General features: G+C 37.6%; 1 protein-coding gene across 2 annotated transcripts in view; it reads left to right on the top strand.

Annotated features, from left to right (window-relative positions):
- Positions 1–20,000, top strand: part of LOC136833036 (visual system homeobox 1-like) — a 335,854-nt gene that overhangs the window by 267,340 nt on the left and 48,514 nt on the right. For both annotated transcript variants that reach the window (XR_010851362.1, XM_067094690.1), the window contains one exon: positions 5,513–5,639. Coding sequence is in view for 1 of the 2 variants with exons in the window: in XM_067094690.1 (XP_066950791.1) it covers positions 5,513–5,639 (127 nt within the window). In the remaining variant the exon portion in view is untranslated. The remainder of the gene's footprint in view (positions 1–5,512; positions 5,640–20,000) is intronic.

A 20,000-nucleotide genomic window follows, 5' to 3' on the forward strand; every position in this document is an offset into this window, starting at 1 on the left:
TCATTGTCAGAGAACATTTCAGAATTGCTGAAGTCATTTTGGCAATTCCTTATATTTAATAGAGGAAAACTGATCGCAATTTGGCAATGCTGTACTTGCATTTTACCCTATGTTATTCAGCAATAATAATAAATAATTAGACAGGTGTAAGTCTTCCGACATAAGTACAATTGAACTCAATGCGTAGTATATTGGCAAAAAAAATTCAAAGCAATTCACTCTAGATTTCTTTTTTTTTATTCTCTGGCATTATCTTTCTTCTGTCGCGCAGTGTTGTCGTGGCCATTTCGAAACTGTTTAGTCTAATCTGTGGAAATCTCAAGGTCAGTTGCTATATAGCTCTACACAGTATGAACTTATAATCAATTTTGTAGGGAAAATAAGAATAACGCGTCTTGATGATAATGATAATGATGATACTAATGTCGAAATTGAATGCGCAATGTTATTCACTAAAACATTGTATCCTGAAGAGAATTTGTAGAAAACCCGTTTCCTGGCGACTTTAAGACATCGATGCTAATTCGTTTGGTTTTCACTTAAAATTGTTATTATGAGGATAATTCATATCTTTGTTTCTTCTGGGATAAGATGGGGGCCATTCAATCTGCTAGCAATTTTGTCTCAGACAAGATGCCCGTATCTGTAAAGAAAGTAAGTAAAGAAATAAAAGCAAGTTTTGAAATGATTTTTACGTAAAATTAATTTTAAGTGGTTAAATGACGTCCATACGAAAAAAGAGTAAACAAGCAAATATTTTTTTAGACGCTAAACAGTGAAAGGCATGGGTTAGGCCTGAGGCTACCCTTAACACTAAGACTGGAAGAATATAGCGCAACCCAGTGGTTGAGATCATCGGTTATGTAAGTTCCTATGGTATATGACAACGAAGCATAGCACATAAGATGACCGAAGTCACACAGATAAAGACTGGTATTCCCTTCAATTCATGTATGAAATGAAATTTCGCTGACATCCCGTAACTATTCAAAATACACATACAAGGTTTCAAATTTAACTTTATCGACTGGATACAAAAAAAAAATCCTGAATAATGCAAATGATAAGTCACTGATTTAATCAAACTATCATCGCACAGAATGTTACAGCACTTTTATATGAAACATTTCTTAGTAAAGAATTCTCTTTCTGTTAAACGTTTTGTAAAGTTATACCGCTGCAAAGTCCAGATGCATCCAGAGACGTTGACGCCCCCCCCTCTCTCTCTCTCTCTCTCTCTCTCTCTCTCTCTCTCTCTCTCTCTCTCATTAAAATTTAATTTCTGTTATTCGTATTATTGTTACCAATGTTATCTTTGTTTGTTGTACAAGAAAACTATAACTAGAGCAATATGAAAGAAAGCGTGTATCCTGTAATCACCAACTTGTCTGAAAATCATCACGGACCTCGTCCAGCATAGCGATGCTTGAGAAGCCGTAACAAACACTTAGTGTCTAAGAAGACCAAGGAATCACTGAGAACTTAGGACTTTTTCAGGTACTTTTTCCTTGAATACAACCCTTTCGTCATGGGTTTGTTATCTTAGCTGTTGTTTACTTAACTTACGAGTCGATTTCGAAATGTGTAGATTTGGATCTTTCTTAGAACGAAAGAACTGGGATAAGAGAATAATCTGATTTTCTTATGCCACGAAGTTGTAAAGCAGGAATATTCATGAAGACTCTGCGTGGCAATTGTCGGGAACCTGTTGGTGGTGACCGTGGTTATTTATATTGTGTTACATGTGCTTCCAGATTTGGATGGTTCTCAGTTCCTGCGTGTTCACAAAAGGGAAAAGGGCAAACGACTTAGTTTTTCATTTCTCTCTCTCTCTCTCTCTCTCTCTCTCTCTCTCTCTCTCTCTCTCTCTCTCTTGTGAGACCCCTAGTCTGACCCGTTCGCATATCCCTTAAAAAAAAAACAGTGTAGAGGCCGCCACTAACGTTCAGTCATACCTGCGCAGTTATGCCTGCACAGTCGGCCCATGCAGGCAAAACTGAACCCACTAACGTTCAGTTTTGTCTGCACAGGCATAACTGCCCAGGCATAACTGAACGTTAGTGAGTTCAGTTTTGCCTGCACAGGCTGACTGTACAAGCATAACTGCGCAGGTATGACTGAACGTTAGTGGCGGCCTTTATATGGGATACTGTATCCCCTTGCCCCCAGTACAGATATTCTCACTCACTTTCTTTCTAAGTACTGTACAAGCTCCTCATGTAAAATTCTGTGCATCATTCTCGATTACAAATTCATCCTTGAGAAATATATTCAGTTTAGACCTTCTTAAACTGCAAATAGTAACAACACATTGATAAAATCTTTCTGAACAATGTTTCCCAGTTTGGTCTTTAGCAAGTGACTTACGCCAGGTCTTGGTATTTAAACTCTGGCAATATTCTAATCATCCTTTGCATTCAGATCCTCCTAGACAACATACCATGCGCCGCGTTGTGGTACATACACTGTTAATTTTCAGTCTGGCCTTTTGTTATATGAGGTTCAATACCAAACAGTTATTTTAGGAGATTTATTCTTGCTGTAATCAAATTGTGGAATGATCTTTCTAATCATGCAGTTGAATGGTTGGCACTTCAGATGTTCAACTTGGTGCAAATCCTTTCCGCTGAACAAGCTAACACGAGTCTCACTTCACAGTTATTCTTTATTTATCTTGCTCGTTTTTCTGTGAGATTTATCTTACTGTTTCTCTTTGTCATTTGTTGTTTATTCTTTTTCCGTATTGGGCTTCTTTCTCTACTGGAGCCTTGTGGCCGGCTATCATTCACCTTTTCCAGTTACGATTGTTTCTGGGCTTGTAAAACAGTAAAAACTGGTATGACACACACATACATTATAAGCTGTGATTATATAAATTATTCGGTAATCACTGTTGTTGTTAGGCATCCATTTACCTTTAAACATATACTGAAACAAGAAAATGAAGAAAACGGTGGGCATGAACCAGGGAGGAAACGATAGACTCGCTTCTGCTGGAAGAAAGGCTATTAGCGTACGGAAAAACATGAGGACTATGATTCCAAAGCCTGATAATAGAAGGAAAGAGCTACCAATATCCACGGAGAAAATGTGAGAAGAGTTGGTCTGACAGGTTTTACGAGCCATATGAGGACTGAATTCTCTTCTGCGGGTTCAACAGACCAGTGATTGAAATAGAACCTGTCGAAAAGAAAGAGGAAGACAGAAAAAGAGAGACCTTAGACTTAGTAATTATTAGCTCTCGTAACTGCTTAGTGTAATGAAGCTGCATGTAAATCATTTTTTTTGCCTATAATTTTAAATCATTAAGATTTACAATTAAGTAGAACGGGCCATTCTCTCTCTCTCTCTCTCTCTCTCTCTCTCTCTCTCTCTCTCTCTCTCTCTCTCTCTCTCTCTCCTTCAAGATCATAACGCGTTTGTTTCGGAGAGCTGAAACGAGAAAAGAATAAAAATAGATATACATAATAATGTAATTGTAGATTAGGCCTATGATGAGACTTCAAAGAAACCTCACTCTTCCTTCCTATCTCTTCTCCTTCTCTTGAGACGATGGCTCCCCTTTGTGAAGCTTCTTTTGAAAATTCGATGGGAGAAAGTAGGTCGAGAAATTAGCCTTGAGAAATTCCAGCAGTTAATTAGTCTCAATAATATGAAAAGAAATCTACGGCCGTGCATGTCTCTCATTTTTTTCAGTACAATAGTTGCCGGCTCTCGTTTTTTAACCGAGAGGTTGTTCTGTACAATGGGTAGATGGCGTGTTTGAGGGCCTCGAGTGTAGGACCTTCTGATGGCCGAATGATACTGCACAACTTTTTTTTTTTTTTACCCTCTTGTTTTTTCTTCTCCTTCCTGTATACACCCCCATATCCCCACCTTCCCCAGTTCTCCACCCTAGTCGCCCTCCTCCTCACCCTCCCCACCACCTACCCCCTACACTTCCTTTCGTGTTCTCCCATCTTCACACTTCACATTGACTCGCGGGTTCTTGAGAGCGGCGGGGAGGTAGGTGTGCGGACGTCTGCATTTTTTTCTTTTCTTTCTTTTTCTTTATTGCTTTTTTTTTATTTTTTTGTATGCTTCCTCTGGAGTGTGTACGCTTACAATTGAAGTCGTTTATAATGAATTTCCATTTTTATAAACATGTTGATAATTGAAAGTTGTACGAGATTCCATTTGGCAAAGAAGATGGTATACCTAGAATGCATCAGCTGTCATCTGGTCAGAAGCTGCTGGAGTCCTTTATAGAATAACATAAGGTTGGATATTCATAGGCGTTTGTTCCTTCCTAGGGAGCGAAGAGTTTCCGTTAACACCTTTGTACATATTTCTTTTAATGGTAAATTAGAATAATGTGAACAGCTAATATTGAGAAACAGTTGAAATCTTTCATATTCACGTGCCTGAAGAAACGCGCAGGATGAGGTAAGGATTTTTATTTTCGTATTCAGCGAAGTTCTGTAACTTTAGTAACTTTTATTTGCTGTTTTTAGTAAAATTCTAGAAATCGGGACATTCCTCCGTGACTGCACATGCAGCCATCCGATCAATTCCCTCTTGGAACAGAGTTGAAGGTCGATAATCAGAGAACTTTTTGTGAACATCATTGATTCTCTATTTTCTCATTATGATAACTTTTGTACATTGTAGTTTTTACCTTACATTTTACAATAAATGTGTAATCTTCTGAGCTAAAATCTATATTTAAAAAAGTGTAATATTTATTATCCTATTAGAATTTCTTCGCAATATGATGATATATCTACAGTACCTCATAGTCATAGACAGTTCAAGTATTTCAGGAAACTGAAGTGGATATTGACTTTCAGCGTCTAGAGAGGAAGAGTCTTAACACATTTTCTACGAAATATTCACTAATGCAAGTCTCAAGTATCTGCCTCTTGTCCTGTATATCCTCTCCATATTTTTTTCTTTTCTGTCTTCAATTAAACCTTTCCTCGTGTTTCCTGTTTTCTACTGATATTCCTTTTCTTATTTTCTGTTCTCGAATGACGTCTTTTTCCGTTTTTTATCAAGTGACATTTTTTTCTCTTGCTTCCCTTCAATTGAACATTCCCCTTCTCTCTCTCTCTCTCTCTCTCTCTCTCTCTCTCTCTCTCTCTCTCTCTCTCTCTCTCTCTCTCTCTCTAGAATTCATAATTAGGACTTAATTTGTAAGAATCTTAGTTCTGAGGGTCTTTTTCTTCCTGTTTCTTAAATCAGTTTTATTTCATTCGACTGACCATTTTCTGCCCTTTCTTATCAATTAACCTGACCTTCTGTTGTCGATATTTAGCCCACCTACATTTTCCTTGTTCTCATATAAACCAAGTCTCTTTCTTTCTACTATGATAATTTTTTAAAATCTCAAATTACTTTATTTTCTTCTCTCCCTCTCTATTCCCAAAAGAACATTTTGACTCTTCTATTATATTTTTAACTGAAACTTTCTTTATCATGTTTGACTTCTCTGCTCATCTAATTTCCCTCTCTCGTCTCCTCCTCTTTACAGCCGGACGATCTTCACCTCTTTCCAGTTGGAAGAGCTGGAGAAGGCCTTCAAGGAGTCCCACTACCCGGACGTCTACGCCCGCGAGATGCTCTCGCTGAAGACAGATCTTCCCGAAGACAGGATACAGGTAAGTCACGGCTACGGTTCCTGTTAGATCGTGTGGATGCAGCTCTCTCTTTTCAAAAGCGGTCTGACCTTTTCCTGTAGCTGGAATACTTGAGGTCAGTGAGTAGTTTTGTTTACGTTATTGTGCGCGTATAAGTCGCAGGCAATTCCAGTTAGTTTTATTACCAGTTTCCTGTCAGTTATAAGAGATTGCGATCCCTCTTCTAAGTGTCTGACACACTGCTGTGTTCTAGAACTTGGTATCTGGGTGCTCGTGTGTTGCCTTTGGTATGAATTAATTTCGCTCAAGATTCTGATATGGATACTAATGGTTACTTACCGAATGTCTAGATTTATTTCATTTCTTTAAGCCAGACTTTCTTTTCTTGAATTACGACTTCGGGGCCAGTTACTCTTAAAAAAGGAGGGGGGGGGAGCAATGAACAAATTCACGGTTGTTTTAACTTACTCTATTTACTCATCTCTTTTTGGCGTCTTAACCTTTCGCTGTTATGACAGAATTTCGAAACTGATTATTATCGTTGCTGGTTAATGACAATGATAGTTCCTTGACAGGCACACATGGTTTCTTCCTTTTTTGCTGCCGTTTTGTGATTTTTTCTGGTTGTTGGAGTCTTTGCGTAAGTTTACTTCCCCTGTTACATGTCTCGCTCAGTAAAGTCGGCTAGGGGAATCTTCTTGAGTAATTTACGCTAAGACAAAAACAAACCTGTTATCGAATAATATAAATGTCAAATAGCATAGTTTTAATACTTTTCGGCCTGCATTTTTCTCCCAACAACGTATTACTGAAATTAAAAGAAAAATGACTGCCGAAATATGTAGGTGTATTTTAAGCCCACTCTTGCTGCGTATTTATCCCTTTCAGATAACAAGTGACCTTTTAAAGGCCTTTCCACTTCATTCAGAGGAAGTGTATCGGGACGTGGATGATCCTTCGACCCTCTCGAGATACCCGTTAATCCTTTCTGTCCACACCCGCCCTTCCTTCTCCTTGACCTGCGCACCCTAGGTCAATTAGGGTCATCGGCCTGGCTGGAGATTCGAGAATCTTTAGGGAGGGCGTCTGTGGTCAGACCTTGGTTAATGGTATGCAGCGACAGGTGGAGAATTGAGAGAGAGAGAGAGAGAGAGAGAGAGAGAGAGAGAGATTTAAACAGGAAATTTGTGAGATTCCATAGTTGGAAGGAAGACTTAGAAACCTTCGATACCCACTCGATCCATATTTAAATTTGACATTTATTCCTTTGTATTTTTTTACGCAATTTACTTTCACTACTAGATTTCATAAAAAAAAAAAAAGTCAAAGTAAAATGAAGGTTTTTCTCATATAAACGTTACGGAATTTATTTTCTTGCTAGAATTAATAATTATTGTGTTCATCCCAACAATCTTTGAGATTGTTGAGATTTTGTTGTCTTGCTAGAAGAAATAGTTAATGCTTTTATCCCAATAATCTTTGAGATTCAGGGAGTTGGAATTATAACCATACACTTGTAAACTTCAGTTATTATAGGTGGCCTTTATTCCAGAGAGGGAAACATTTTTTTTACAGCATGTTGATAAAAGTTTCGTGATCATAATCTAAACGAAAGAATGCACCATTGCCATGTATTTTCATCCCTTTTTCTTTTCCGGTATTAAAGATAAGTGTCTATTTTATCACTGTTCATCAATATCAAACTAATGTCAGGATTTTAGAAAATATTTAGAAAAAAAAAAAAGTTTTATAAATTATGCTGTTGTAATAAATCGGTCAGTATTATTAATTGCCTATAAGAAAATCATGTGATTAAGGTTGTGCCATCACTTCCTTAGAAAATATAATAAAAATATAGTAATATTTCGACGATACTCAAGAGAAAGCTCGAAAGAAAGCGCAAAACTACCTCTCTCTCTCTCTCTCTCTCTCTCTCTCTCTCTCTCTCTCTCTCTCTCTCTCTCTCTTGATGAGCGTTTAATTATGGAAAATTATCATGATAACGATCTACACGGCGGCACATCCCGATAAAGCCGCCCACTTCTCTAGTGTTTTTGAACAATGCGCGACCACCACCTGCCAGAGAGGCCTATTTAGGGACTGGATGGTCGCAAAATAAAAGAGGGGGAAAAATAGCCTGGGTTTATGCATTTACACCCTACTTTTCGAGTACCATCGGCTCTGCTCATCTTATTGGTGAGGGCAGCCCAGTCTATGACCCGCGTTAAAGATAAAAAGACACTTATACTAAATATAGATACAGAGCTATTTAGTTTTATGCTCAGACCGCATACATGCCGAGCATGTTGTTATATATATATATATATATATATATATATATATATATATATATATATATATATATATATATATATATATATATATATATATATATATATATATATATTATAGAAAAGAGAGAGAAATTTATGTGTGAAGAGAGAGTACAGAACAGGAATACGAGACGCTTTCTCAACACCCTAATAAAATAATAACAGAAAATATTTTTCCTGCATTAATGTACCGCTTTCTTATGGCTGTTTTTCTGCGACGGATAACCTCTCTCTCTCTCTCTCTCTCTCTCTCTCTCTCTCTCTCTCTCTCTCTCTCTCTTCATGTTTGTGAAAATTTTAAGACACGTGTTCTACACATAATAGACTTTATATATATACAGTATATATATATATATATATATATATATATATATATATATATATATATATATATATATATATATATATATATATATATATATACTGTATATATATAACCTACACACATGTGTATTTATAAATATATATATATATATATATATATATATATATATATATATATATATATATATATATATATATATATATATATATATATATATATATATGTATATGTATATATATATATATATATATATATATATATATTTTATGTTTGTGCGTGTTTGCGTATGTGTATATGTATGCATGTATGTATATTTTATGGCAAAAATTGTACCTCGTCATATCATGAAAACATTCAAGCTGATACATAAAATATTAAGAACTTAAATCGTTATTTACCAAATTCACCGGAACACACAGAGCTAAGAGATCCACGAATCTCTACACAGATGCCCATCACTAGGGTTCTATGAGTTATTAATGCCCAGTCAGTGCATGAAATATTTTACGCAGTGATTCATACATGTGCGTATCCGTTACGCTTGCGCGTAATGAAGTATGAAACGTACGCACATTACGCAACGCAAATGAACAGAGGAAGTGACGGACTCGGGAGCGAGCGGAGAGGCCATTTTCATAATCGAGTCTGGTGCTTAGATAGCATTTCTAAATTTCAATTACGCGCCGAAGTCATTACCGCATCTACTTAACCGTAATTATAATTGTGGAAAATTTGGGCCGATGGATTTTGTTATTCGCTATTTCCTCCTTAATGAGTTTTGGATCTTCCAGCGATATATAGGGAAAATGGAGCTGCAATTGCATGCAATCATCCGCGTGAAAGTAAGGTATTTTAATACCAATTAATCCACAAAGCTTAATTCTTCCCTTTTTGTTTATGTTTATTGTTTGGCTGCCGCGTTTTCTAGTCATCATTAAGCGAGCCATTATCGTATTGCACTTCGAATTTATTAAAGTTCTTGATCTTTTCTTCACGCGTCTTTTAGGTAATGCGCTGCACCTTCGTTAATAGATGCATTAGTGTCGCTTTTCTAATTTCACTGATCATTTTATCTTCCCTTTATTCATTAATTCACTCATTTATTGGAGTAAATGCATTACATCATTATCTCTTGTATTTCCCAACGTCTTAGTCAACAAAGCAGTTATGGAGTCTATTACTAACCAGTTTATTCAGAGTTTTCTAACAACCGCCCATGATCTCCAATTAACCGATTAGCTATCACATGAAGTTTTTTTTATTTATTTACCTTTTTCTTTCCAGACATAATATTTTGCCCTTCATTTGTATCTCTTAAGAGGCAAATTAATGTAAATTATTATTTTGGTCATCATACTTTTTTCACAGACCGATTTGTACAGATTCCATATTTATTTTCACGATTTATTAACAACGTTATGCCATCTAAAGGTAAAATATCAAACTTCAACTTTTATATCCATCGCTCCCATCACCTTAGAAAATTCATACGTAATGCTTCTTCCTTTTAACCCAAGAACAGATTCTATGCGATTTTCCAATCAATACACAACAATGGATGCCATCTATTGGCGAAGAAACGAACTATTTTCTACCCATAGTCATAGCGCTCCCATCAACCGAGCGTCTTTATACTTCTCTTCTTCTTCTTCTTCTTCGTTCTTCTTCTTCTTAAAACAGCAATTATTTCAAAGGCCACGAAGCCAGAAAACCTACATCCTTCCTCCTTTACAATTAAAAGAATGGCGTGTGTGTGTGTGTGTGTGTGTGTGTGTGTGTGTGTGTGTGTGTAAGCCTAGAGGAAGAGAATTTTGGGAGGCCTGACATCAAAGGGAAGCCCTTACATAAGGATTAAGTGAAGACCCTTGGATCTTCTCACCTGATGTTGCTCTCTAGCTCTCTAATTAGTAGTGATGTGTGAAGAGAGAGAGAGAGAGAGAGAGAGAGAGAGAGAGAGAGAGAAAGGGTCGGGGAGAATGTGCCATATCTAGATTTGAAAGTGTTGACGGATTACGTTCATATGAATGAAGAGACTTTTGATTCCTCTGGTGTGGAGATATTGATGAAAAGAGTTCAAGTTGATGTCAATACATTTCGTTGAGTTTGGAATGCAAAGAAATGTCGTTTAGTTTGGTGTTGCATCATTTTCACCGATATTGCAATGGCAGCACACTCGGAACAATTGGAATTGTGTAATTAAAGAAACAATATTCAAACACACACATATATGTGTATATATATATATAACATAGCCTCCAACACCGGTTGACAGAAGTGCATATATATACGTATGTATGTATGTATGTGTGCATGTACTGTATATATGGGTGCGCGTGCATTTGTGTGCGTGTATGGGAAGCAGTTGTACAAGCAAGAGAAAATGGCAAATACTCTAAGGGAATATATCTCCATGTTTCGTTGCCAACACTTACGTGATTCAAGTTGTAAAAAATAATCCAGTCGTGTCCGCTGTTGCTAAGGAATAAGTAAGACAAGAGTCCCAGAATGACGTAATGTAAAACATTTCATCTCGGTTATGAGTGGAATTGAACGAAGTCTGGTGGAGCTCTTTTCATATGTATTTCTTTGATTTCCGTCCAGTTCCTGTGTGGGTTTCACGCCTTAGCGCGGCTTTCTTATGCGTTGCTTTATGGATTTTGTTTTTCTACTGTGATTTTCCTTTATATTTTTCTCTGACTTATCGCCCATTTTCTATGCCTCTCCGTTCCTCTACACTCACTTCAATTTCCTGCTTATTTCTGAAAGTACTGCAGCTTCCTCCGTTTTAGGCATTTCGCAGGACCGTTTTATGTGCGTGAACTGCCAATTATTCAGCATGTCATACATTGGTTTATATCTCCATCTCACTGTCGGACTTGTAATTCCCATTTCCTCTTATTATTATTATTATTATTATTATTATTATTATTATTATTATTATTATTATTATTATTATTATTATTATTATTATTATTTGAAAAGTATAATTTAGATGAAATTCACAAACTGAAGCCTGCTCACCAACTTTATTCTGTAAAGACCGATGGAATAGACAAATTAACCCATAGTGTTATTATGTTGTTCGTTATATGATTATTTCACACTAATTTTGACCGATTATCGATTCCATATTTCACTTTATTATATTTATTATTTCCGATGATTGGTTATGGGTGAAAAAGTCAAGGAGTGTAATAGAGATGGAGAGGGTCATTACGAGTACAAGAGTCTGGTAAACCAGAAGCTTGGAAATAATTCCAATCGTAACCATTCTGCCCCGTTGTTTTAAAGAACTATCAGTATAATCTGTGATATCGTAGACAGTGTTGGATCAATAAAGACGTGGGAGAATTTCCTACCAGCCAACTTACGTTATTGGTATTACTAAATATCAGGCTTTTGCATATAACCCAGATTTTTTAGCGTGACAGACAGATTTCATAGCAATAATTACAGTAACACTGAAACACGCCAGCGTCCGTACGTACTGGCCATCGAAGTCAGAAACGAAAACATGAAGGCCGGGCCACGAGAAAAGCAAATAACCTGGCCTAGTTACTTTCTTGTTTCTTTGTGATCCTCGAGAGCCTCCTTTGAAACCCATATTCAAAACATCAAAGGAGGGCGGCCGTGACCCGCTACTAAACTCTTTGCTCCGGGAACTCCACAAGGATCCGGTCATTTCCAACGCACACATCACAAGCCTAAGAAAGGTCGAGGTGTCTGAGCCAATTACCACAGAGCCGAGGGGCCCAAAGGTCATTGCGGGTCACGCTGCTCTTATGTCGAGGTCCACCATAGGTGTCTTACCTCGCACTTATGCAAGTGATGAAGAGGTGCGATAAGTGGCAATCAATATAATCTTGAGTCTTCATTGTTACGTGTAGGTTCCCCTCAAGAGAGCCAGACAGATGGAGTGAGAAAGTGAGAGAGTGTAAAAGTGAGGAAGTAAGAGAGAAAGGCTTTGCAGAGTAGGTATAGGCACACCTTCCGTCTGGGATTTGTCGATAAGTAGCGCCCAGGAGTGTGGATATCCGAGGGAGACCTCTTTACGTGAAATTGTGTGAGTAGCTTCTTCTTCCCCACTTGAGTGGAATCTTGTCGACTCTAAGAAGTCTCTCTCTCTCTCTCTCTCTCTCTCTCTCTCTCTCTCTCTCTCTCTCTCTCTCTCTCTCTCTCTGTAAAGGGAAGAATGCTGTAAATAATACTATTTCTATAAGATATTTAACTTCCGCAAAAAATTTATATACTAACGGTCGCATAGGAAATTAGTGAATCTCTCTCTCTCTCTCTCTCTCTCTCTCTCTCTCTCTCTCTCTCTCTCTCTCTCTCTCTCTCTCTCTCTCTCTCTCTAGTACAATGCTCAACAAAATTAGAGGAAAATATAATTTTGTAGCAGAAGCAATATAAACTTTATACATTTGTATGTACATATAATTGCATCTAGAAGAAACACTTCTTTCCTTCTTGCTGTTTGTTGATTTCTTGGTCATTATTTACAGAAAATAAGGCAGGGCGAAATTCTAATCATTTGAACCTTGACCTAAATTGATACGAAACTGACCGTCCTAAAAATAGTTAACATGAATCCTCTCAAAGTTCTTTGAAAGTTTAGGTCGCCAGATGCGTTTGTTTGTTTGCGTACTTGATCTATATTAAAAGACTATCAGAAGGACTTTCATATAACAAATTCGAAATTTCCGACATGATTCCTGAAATTGTTCATTAAATTTTGCTAATAATCTGAAACACCAGCTAAGTCTGATGCGTTTTGATAAAATTTTACTGAGATTTCCAAAACCCGATATTCTGATTGCACCAGTGACCTCTCCCCGAGTTCCAGAAAATCCTCAAGAGGTGTTTGTGGTTACTTAAACCTCAAATCTGGGTCGGTGGAAAGTTGATATGCAGTCTTCGAGACATGATTGTCAGTATATTCACGTAAAAGCTTAATTGGCCTGTTACAGAATCTTGAACTAGAAAATGCCCAGCGGGCTAATATGCTTTACGTGCTTCATAAATCTTAAATTATGATGTAATTTCAAAATTAGTTATAAATTGCCGTTATTTTTGACGGAGCAAGCACACTAGTTTGCTGAATGTTACCACACGCAGTAATACCACTTATTTCATTTACTTCCCGAATCGTGACCTTGAGCGGTCTTTGTGTTTCAGTGCTCCCGTTCGTTGGAACTCACGATGATCACGCAATCCTTTCCCTTCTTGTTGGTGTTCACCTTTACTTCGTTCTCTGTTTTAGCTGCCACTTATGGATTGATTATCATTTCTCTTAATTACATGCGGTCTTGTCATTTCTATCTTTTCCCCTTGTTCCGTGCTTCTTTGTTTTTTTGACAAAAACTGTATTTGTCCAATTAAAACTCGGAAGGAGGTTCAGTCACAGCATTTTAGTTTGTTCCGGAAGTTAGTTGTAAACAATAGTATTTCGAGAACTGTCCGATTTGTGTTCCGAATGTTTACCTGGGGAAGGAGTTAACAAAATCAAAATATCCGCTCTTCAAATAACACTTTTATCAACATTGTGCCCAGACGTACATAACAATTTTTTTTGTTACATTACGTTGCATTGATTGATGCAGCATATAATAGGAAAAGAAACCTCTCGATTGATTATAGATGTAGGTTGCGCAAGGTGACCTTTTCAGAGGGTAACTAAAGTTGTCGTTATAGATATATGGCGTTTTACAACTGCAGTTACTGCAGGATATAAGACTTCTTTACACGAAGTATTGAAATATTTGTGTGTTTAGAGGTTGGGAAAGCAAAAGACGCGCACTAAGAAGAGGATTTAGATTTGTAGTTGTAGTAATACTATTAACGATAATTATAGTAATAATGAGAGGAATAAAAGTTGTCGATATGATGATAATGATACGCATAAAATCAGGTGGATATATCTTTTTAAATCAAGAATAATAAAATTTCCAAGAAAAGGAAAGAAAACGAAGTTCTTCAGAAGCATCGTCTTGAAATGCACAGTTACGGTGCATAAGAAGAAGAAAAGAAATGAGTGTCACAGCATCAAAGCAACGAACAGATAAGCAGTCAGTGGCGCTTCTTCATAACATTTAAAAGTTGACGTTGGCCATCCATTAGCCATGACGGGGGAGTAAAACACCTCCCACCTTCCGCATGTAATGAGCTTCGCTAATTAATGCCCTTATCCTGCACATTTTGGTCGGACTCGGGCACCTTTATGGCAGAAACAATGACTTATGAAACCTCGCAGCTACATATTTCTGGGACGATCTGCTTCTAATTAAGTTGTAAATTGTCTCGCCTTTTTTGCAAGCTTTTTTTTGCCGGAGCGAATATAACCGCCATTACCCGTTGCCAGAGGGTATTGATTGAGCTTTTAGGGGGTCTGAGAAGGAGGTGGGAAGGTTGGGTGGGAGGGGGAGGGGGAGAGGGAGGGGGGAAGAGGGAGGTCAAACGGGGTAATGGCGAAGGTTGAGTAATTGACCATTACTTATACTATTTTTATTCGCCGGTAATAAACTCTGATGGAAGGGTGCAAGACACAAAGGAAGGCAATGATTAGGAGATGAGGGAAAATTCGATGATAAAAATGGCACGAGATAAAGAGAGAAAAAAGGGAGCGCTGCAAGCCGGTAATTGGAAGATGTTTACTATTGATTATGAGAATTTTTTTCAAGTTTGCTTTTTCTTTTCTTTGGAAATCCGAAAGCGTGTAGAAAATGAAAAGAAGAAAAAAGTATGCATATGGTAAGGTCAGTGCCACAGTGATGTAAACCGATGAAAGATGGACGTGTATCAGAGCTCGTTTGGTTCCAGAGCTTTTTGAGTAAAATAAAACCCTTGCTTTCGTGACGCCAACTTATGATTCTCATGAGTCAGTTATTCTGCCAAATCACTTTACAAACTCATACCTTAGTAAAAATGTGTATTCTGTTAAATTTTGTTTTCTGCAGACATTACGGAAACTTATCATCGAATTCCTTATAGTGTATTACCTAAGTGATATATTAGCAAATAGGTAATAATATTGTAAGCAAATGTTCTCAGAATACGTGACGAAATACATAAAGCCATTCGCATACACGTGTAACGCCAAGTAGCTCATTTCGCCCGAAAGAAACAATAAAGCAGAAATATTCTCCGGAAAATGCATGTTATTGGTTGACGTGGAAAGGTGTGGGTGGGGGGGTTAGAGGGAAGGAAGGTTAGGATAGGGGAGGAAGTCATACCTCAAATCCATCGATCCGTTGTATAGAAAATCCCATAAAAATATCTACGCGTATCGCCCTTATTGTTCCTCTGTCGCTTCCCGTGCATCTAATAAATGCTTATAGCAGCCCTAATCTTCGTAATACCCGACTAATCTCTGACCCAATCACAAGTAATCGTGGCTAATCCTGGGGTCTGACATTCTCCCCTCAACGCTACTAAAACCCAATCACGAAACTCTACGGGAAATCATCTCCGTAAATCAAATATATATATATATTTTTTTGTCTGTTTGTGCTGGGTTGTCGTGACGTCAAACGGCACCTATATCATATGAAATTTCTTCCTTCCGCACCCAGAATATCAGGTAATGCTAATTGCATCTAGATTTTTGCAATCGCTTGCTTAATTACAGTAATTATTGATCACGATTTTCAGATTCCTCTAAAGAGGGTAGTTTTGTATGGTTCACCATTTGGCTCGTCGAAGAGGAGAAAAAATAAGAACTTACGTGCAGGTGCATGTGAGAGAGAAGTCCATATATATGTTTACGTGAAGTTGTATGAGATACTTAAGAATTTAAAAACGAAGGCAAGTAATAAAAATAAGAGAGAGAAGGTGAGCAAGAACTTTCTGGTGAATAAGAAGTGTTTTACAGGGAAATAAATGCAGCGAAAGGTAATGAATAAATGTATCTTTGAATAGAAGATACAAATGGTGAGAAGCCGGATGTAGTAAATGCAGTCCTAAGTCGGAGTGAGTACTTTGAAGATGTTTCGGATGTTTAGGTTGGATAACTCTTGTGGAGGTGACTGTTCAGGATGTATAGAGAGTAATTAAGAGACTGAAGAATGGAAAGACACGAGGACAAGATTGAATTACAAGTTGAGTTGACATAGTACGATGGTAATAATGTGGTTTGACTAAGTGGCTGAGAAGGGTGTGCAATTTTGTCTACATAGGGGAACGGTTTAGAAGAAATAGGCTAAAGGAATTTGTTCCCTGTACATGTGCAACGGTGTAGAGGCAACTGTAAGAATTATGGAGGCCTAAAGTTACATAGTAAACCAGAGGAGGTCATGAGTAGAATTTTCATGGAGAAAGTATGAATCATGACTGAAGGAATGATAGCGGAAGAATTGTGTGGGCTTATACACGGGAGAGCGTGTGCAGATCAAGTGCTTGTTATGAAACACTTTTGGGTGGAGTGTGAAAGTAATGGGAAAAATTTGCATGGTGAATACTTAAAATGCTAGCATAAAATCGATCGAGAGGCAATGTGGAGGGCTTTGAGGATGTGTGGAGTAAAGGGTGAGCTGTTGAGAGCGAATACGTTTTTAATGATGAACGCGAAGCTTGTGCTAAAATATGTAGATAAGAAAGTGACTGGTTTGGTACAAAAAAGGGTGGTCTTTGTCAAGGGTGTGTTTTGCCCCCATGATTGTTCAATATCTTAACGGATGATCTGGTGCAAAAAGTCAGATAAAGGAAATAATACTTGGGTACCAAGGTGTTGGATAGAAAGGTGAGACGTAACTGAGTTTTGTATAGGTTGACAATACTGACTGAGGATAGCATAGCAAATCTACAGAAGCCAGTAAAATAGGTTTTAAATGTCTGCAAGAGGAAAGTTGAAGATAATTGTGAGCAAGAGTAATGTTATTAGGGTAAATGAAAACCAGGACTCTGAAATAATAATTGGTATGAATGGTATATATAATCATTTAGCAGTAAACAGATAAGGTGATGGTAGGAAGAGAGAAAAGTTGAGTCAAAGAACAGTTAAAGCAAAGAAGGTGCCAAGTCGAGAAAAAGTTCGGGAACAGACTTGGAGCACTGTAATGGAAGGAGATATGAAATGTACAAAGGTATTTTAGACCCAGCTCTGTTTTATGAAAGTGAAATGTAGGATGTTATGTGCAAAAGGTTGAATCGGTTGAGATGAACTGTTAATGTATAGTTAAAATGGCGAAAGAGCTTGAAGTGGGGAATTGTGGAAACAAGAAGTGGTAAAAAGGTTGCCATTAATAGAGGGTCGGATCAGAGTCATGTAGAAAGAATAGAAGACAACACTTGGAGGAAAAGGAGGTGCAATTCGTATTAAGAGGGAGGAGTAGACCAAGAAAGTGCTGGAAAGATGGAAATGGACTAAATATGCATTAAGCCCAAGGTTGCATACAAGATAAAGCTTAGTGGATAATGTAGATAATCTGGAGCAGCTGATGTTGTGGAGGTTTTCTATACTGGGTCTCATCCACAATTTAGGAGGTAAAGTATAAATGCGGCACTGACCTGTATGTTTTTTTCTGTAGAGCCATCCTTGATAAAGAAGGCAACATGATTATTTATATATATATATATATATATATATATATATATATATATATATATATATATATATATATAATAAGAAAGCTACAAACGTCCTTTAATATCCAATTCGCTCTACCTCGGAAATAATATATTTTCATATATGTTACCGAAGGGGAATTTTGTAGTTGATAATAAGTCCACCGTCCCGTGGGGTCGAACCAGCAACGGACGAGGACTCAGGACTACAGGGACGCACTAACCCATTCGGCCACAAGAGAGGTTATAAGTGAATATCGCCTCCCATCAACTCACCCGTCGAACTCAGGTGTTTTGCATTTGGAGACGATATCCACCCACCTCTGCCATGTTGACCGTGTAGTGCGTTTGTCGCACGTAGCCATAATATGACTATTTATCACATCACCGTGATTCATATACAATCAGAAAGCTAAACGTCCTTTAATATCCAAATTATTTCCGAGGTAGAGCGAATTGGATATTAAAGGACGTTTGTTTCTGATTGTATATGAATCACGGTGATGTGATAAATAGTCATATATATATATATATATATATATATATATATATATATATATATATATATATATATATATATATATATATATATATATATATATATAATTAGTATTTTGGAATGAACACGCTGACACATGCATTTCTTCTACCGGCTGCAACCATTTCCAACACCCGTTGTTGTAGATTAAGCCAGCTGTCAGCCAGCACGGGCTCTTGCTCATAGAGCAACTCGTAACCAACACCTTACTACAAGGTACCTAATTAACGTTCAAGGACAAGAGAGGCACAAGGAGCTTGAACAGATGTGCTCATATTGCGCCGTCTTCGCCCAGATTTGAAACACTGGATTCTGTAGCTATTGATGCAAAAATATCCCACTGATCATGCCAAAAGACTTCTGACCCCTGTTGACCTAACCGGTAAATTGAGTACCAGGTGGTCAAACGCCTCATCTGTGTTAGGAACCGGTAGGTTAAAACTCCGGCACCAGCCTCTGTAAGGGGAAAACGTTTCTGACACACACACACACACACACACACACACACATATATATATATATATATATATATATATATATATATATATATATATATATATATATATATATATATGTATATATATATATATATATATATATATATATATATATATATATATATATATAAATATATATATATATATATATATATATATATATATATATATATATATATATATTAGTGTTATGGGCTTTCTCCTAACCACCGACAGGTTCAGGTACGATTCCCAAGAGACGTAGAATTCTTTACTCTACTCCCAAGAAATCCAATTGAGGCTCTAGTGACCTGAGTAGTGGAATATGTACCTGGCAGTTAGACGACTGAGGGGCGACTTATCCCAAAGAAGAAGGACATAAGGCAAGCAGCCTCATCCTAAAAGACTTGCTGAGAATGGAAAGGCTAACTACTTCTGACGTCACGACCTCTGTGAGGGAGATGATGTTATGTTTATATGAGAGTGGATATATATATATATATATATATATATATATATATATATATATATATATATATATATATATGGTGTGTGTGTATATATGCACTTGTGCATTGTATACCACCAGTAAGGAGTTACCCTGCAGCTCCTTGTGCACACTTGCATTTGCACGGGTGCATATGCCTATGAATTCATTAATATGAGTTTTGATTAATGTACAGTAGGTCTGTCGAGGTGTTTTTGTTTGTTTACTCATTGAAGCGTGCGCGGGAAAGTCACAGTGCCTGTGATTGTGTGTGCATGTTTGAACTCATAAAGAGAAGGGCTTCTCTGGAAGAGAGGGGGACGGGGGGTTGAGGAGCTAGGTTGGGATCTGCCCTAAGAGAGTCTCAGAAAGAGAGAGAGAGAGAGAGAGAGGGGGTGGAGGGAGAGGGGTAGGGGGAGGGAGCGTTGTTAAGTGTCGAAGGTGCGAGTGTTGGTGTGAGTGAGATCCTACTCTAGATGCCTAATTATAGCACTCTCGCCTTCCCGGTATCTCCATTGTCCCTCGACAGCTCTTCTCCACTTCACACTCAAGCACCAGCAGCTACTGTTTCAAGACTCTAGGGGTGAGGACTCCCCGCCCCTTGGAGGTGTAGGGGTTGCTTTCAGGAGGAGGAGGAAGGAATAGGAAGGGGTCTAGCAGAGGAG

Source organism: Macrobrachium rosenbergii, chromosome 4, assembly GCF_040412425.1.
Source record: "Macrobrachium rosenbergii isolate ZJJX-2024 chromosome 4, ASM4041242v1, whole genome shotgun sequence".
NCBI lineage: Eukaryota > Metazoa > Arthropoda > Malacostraca > Decapoda > Palaemonidae > Macrobrachium > Macrobrachium rosenbergii.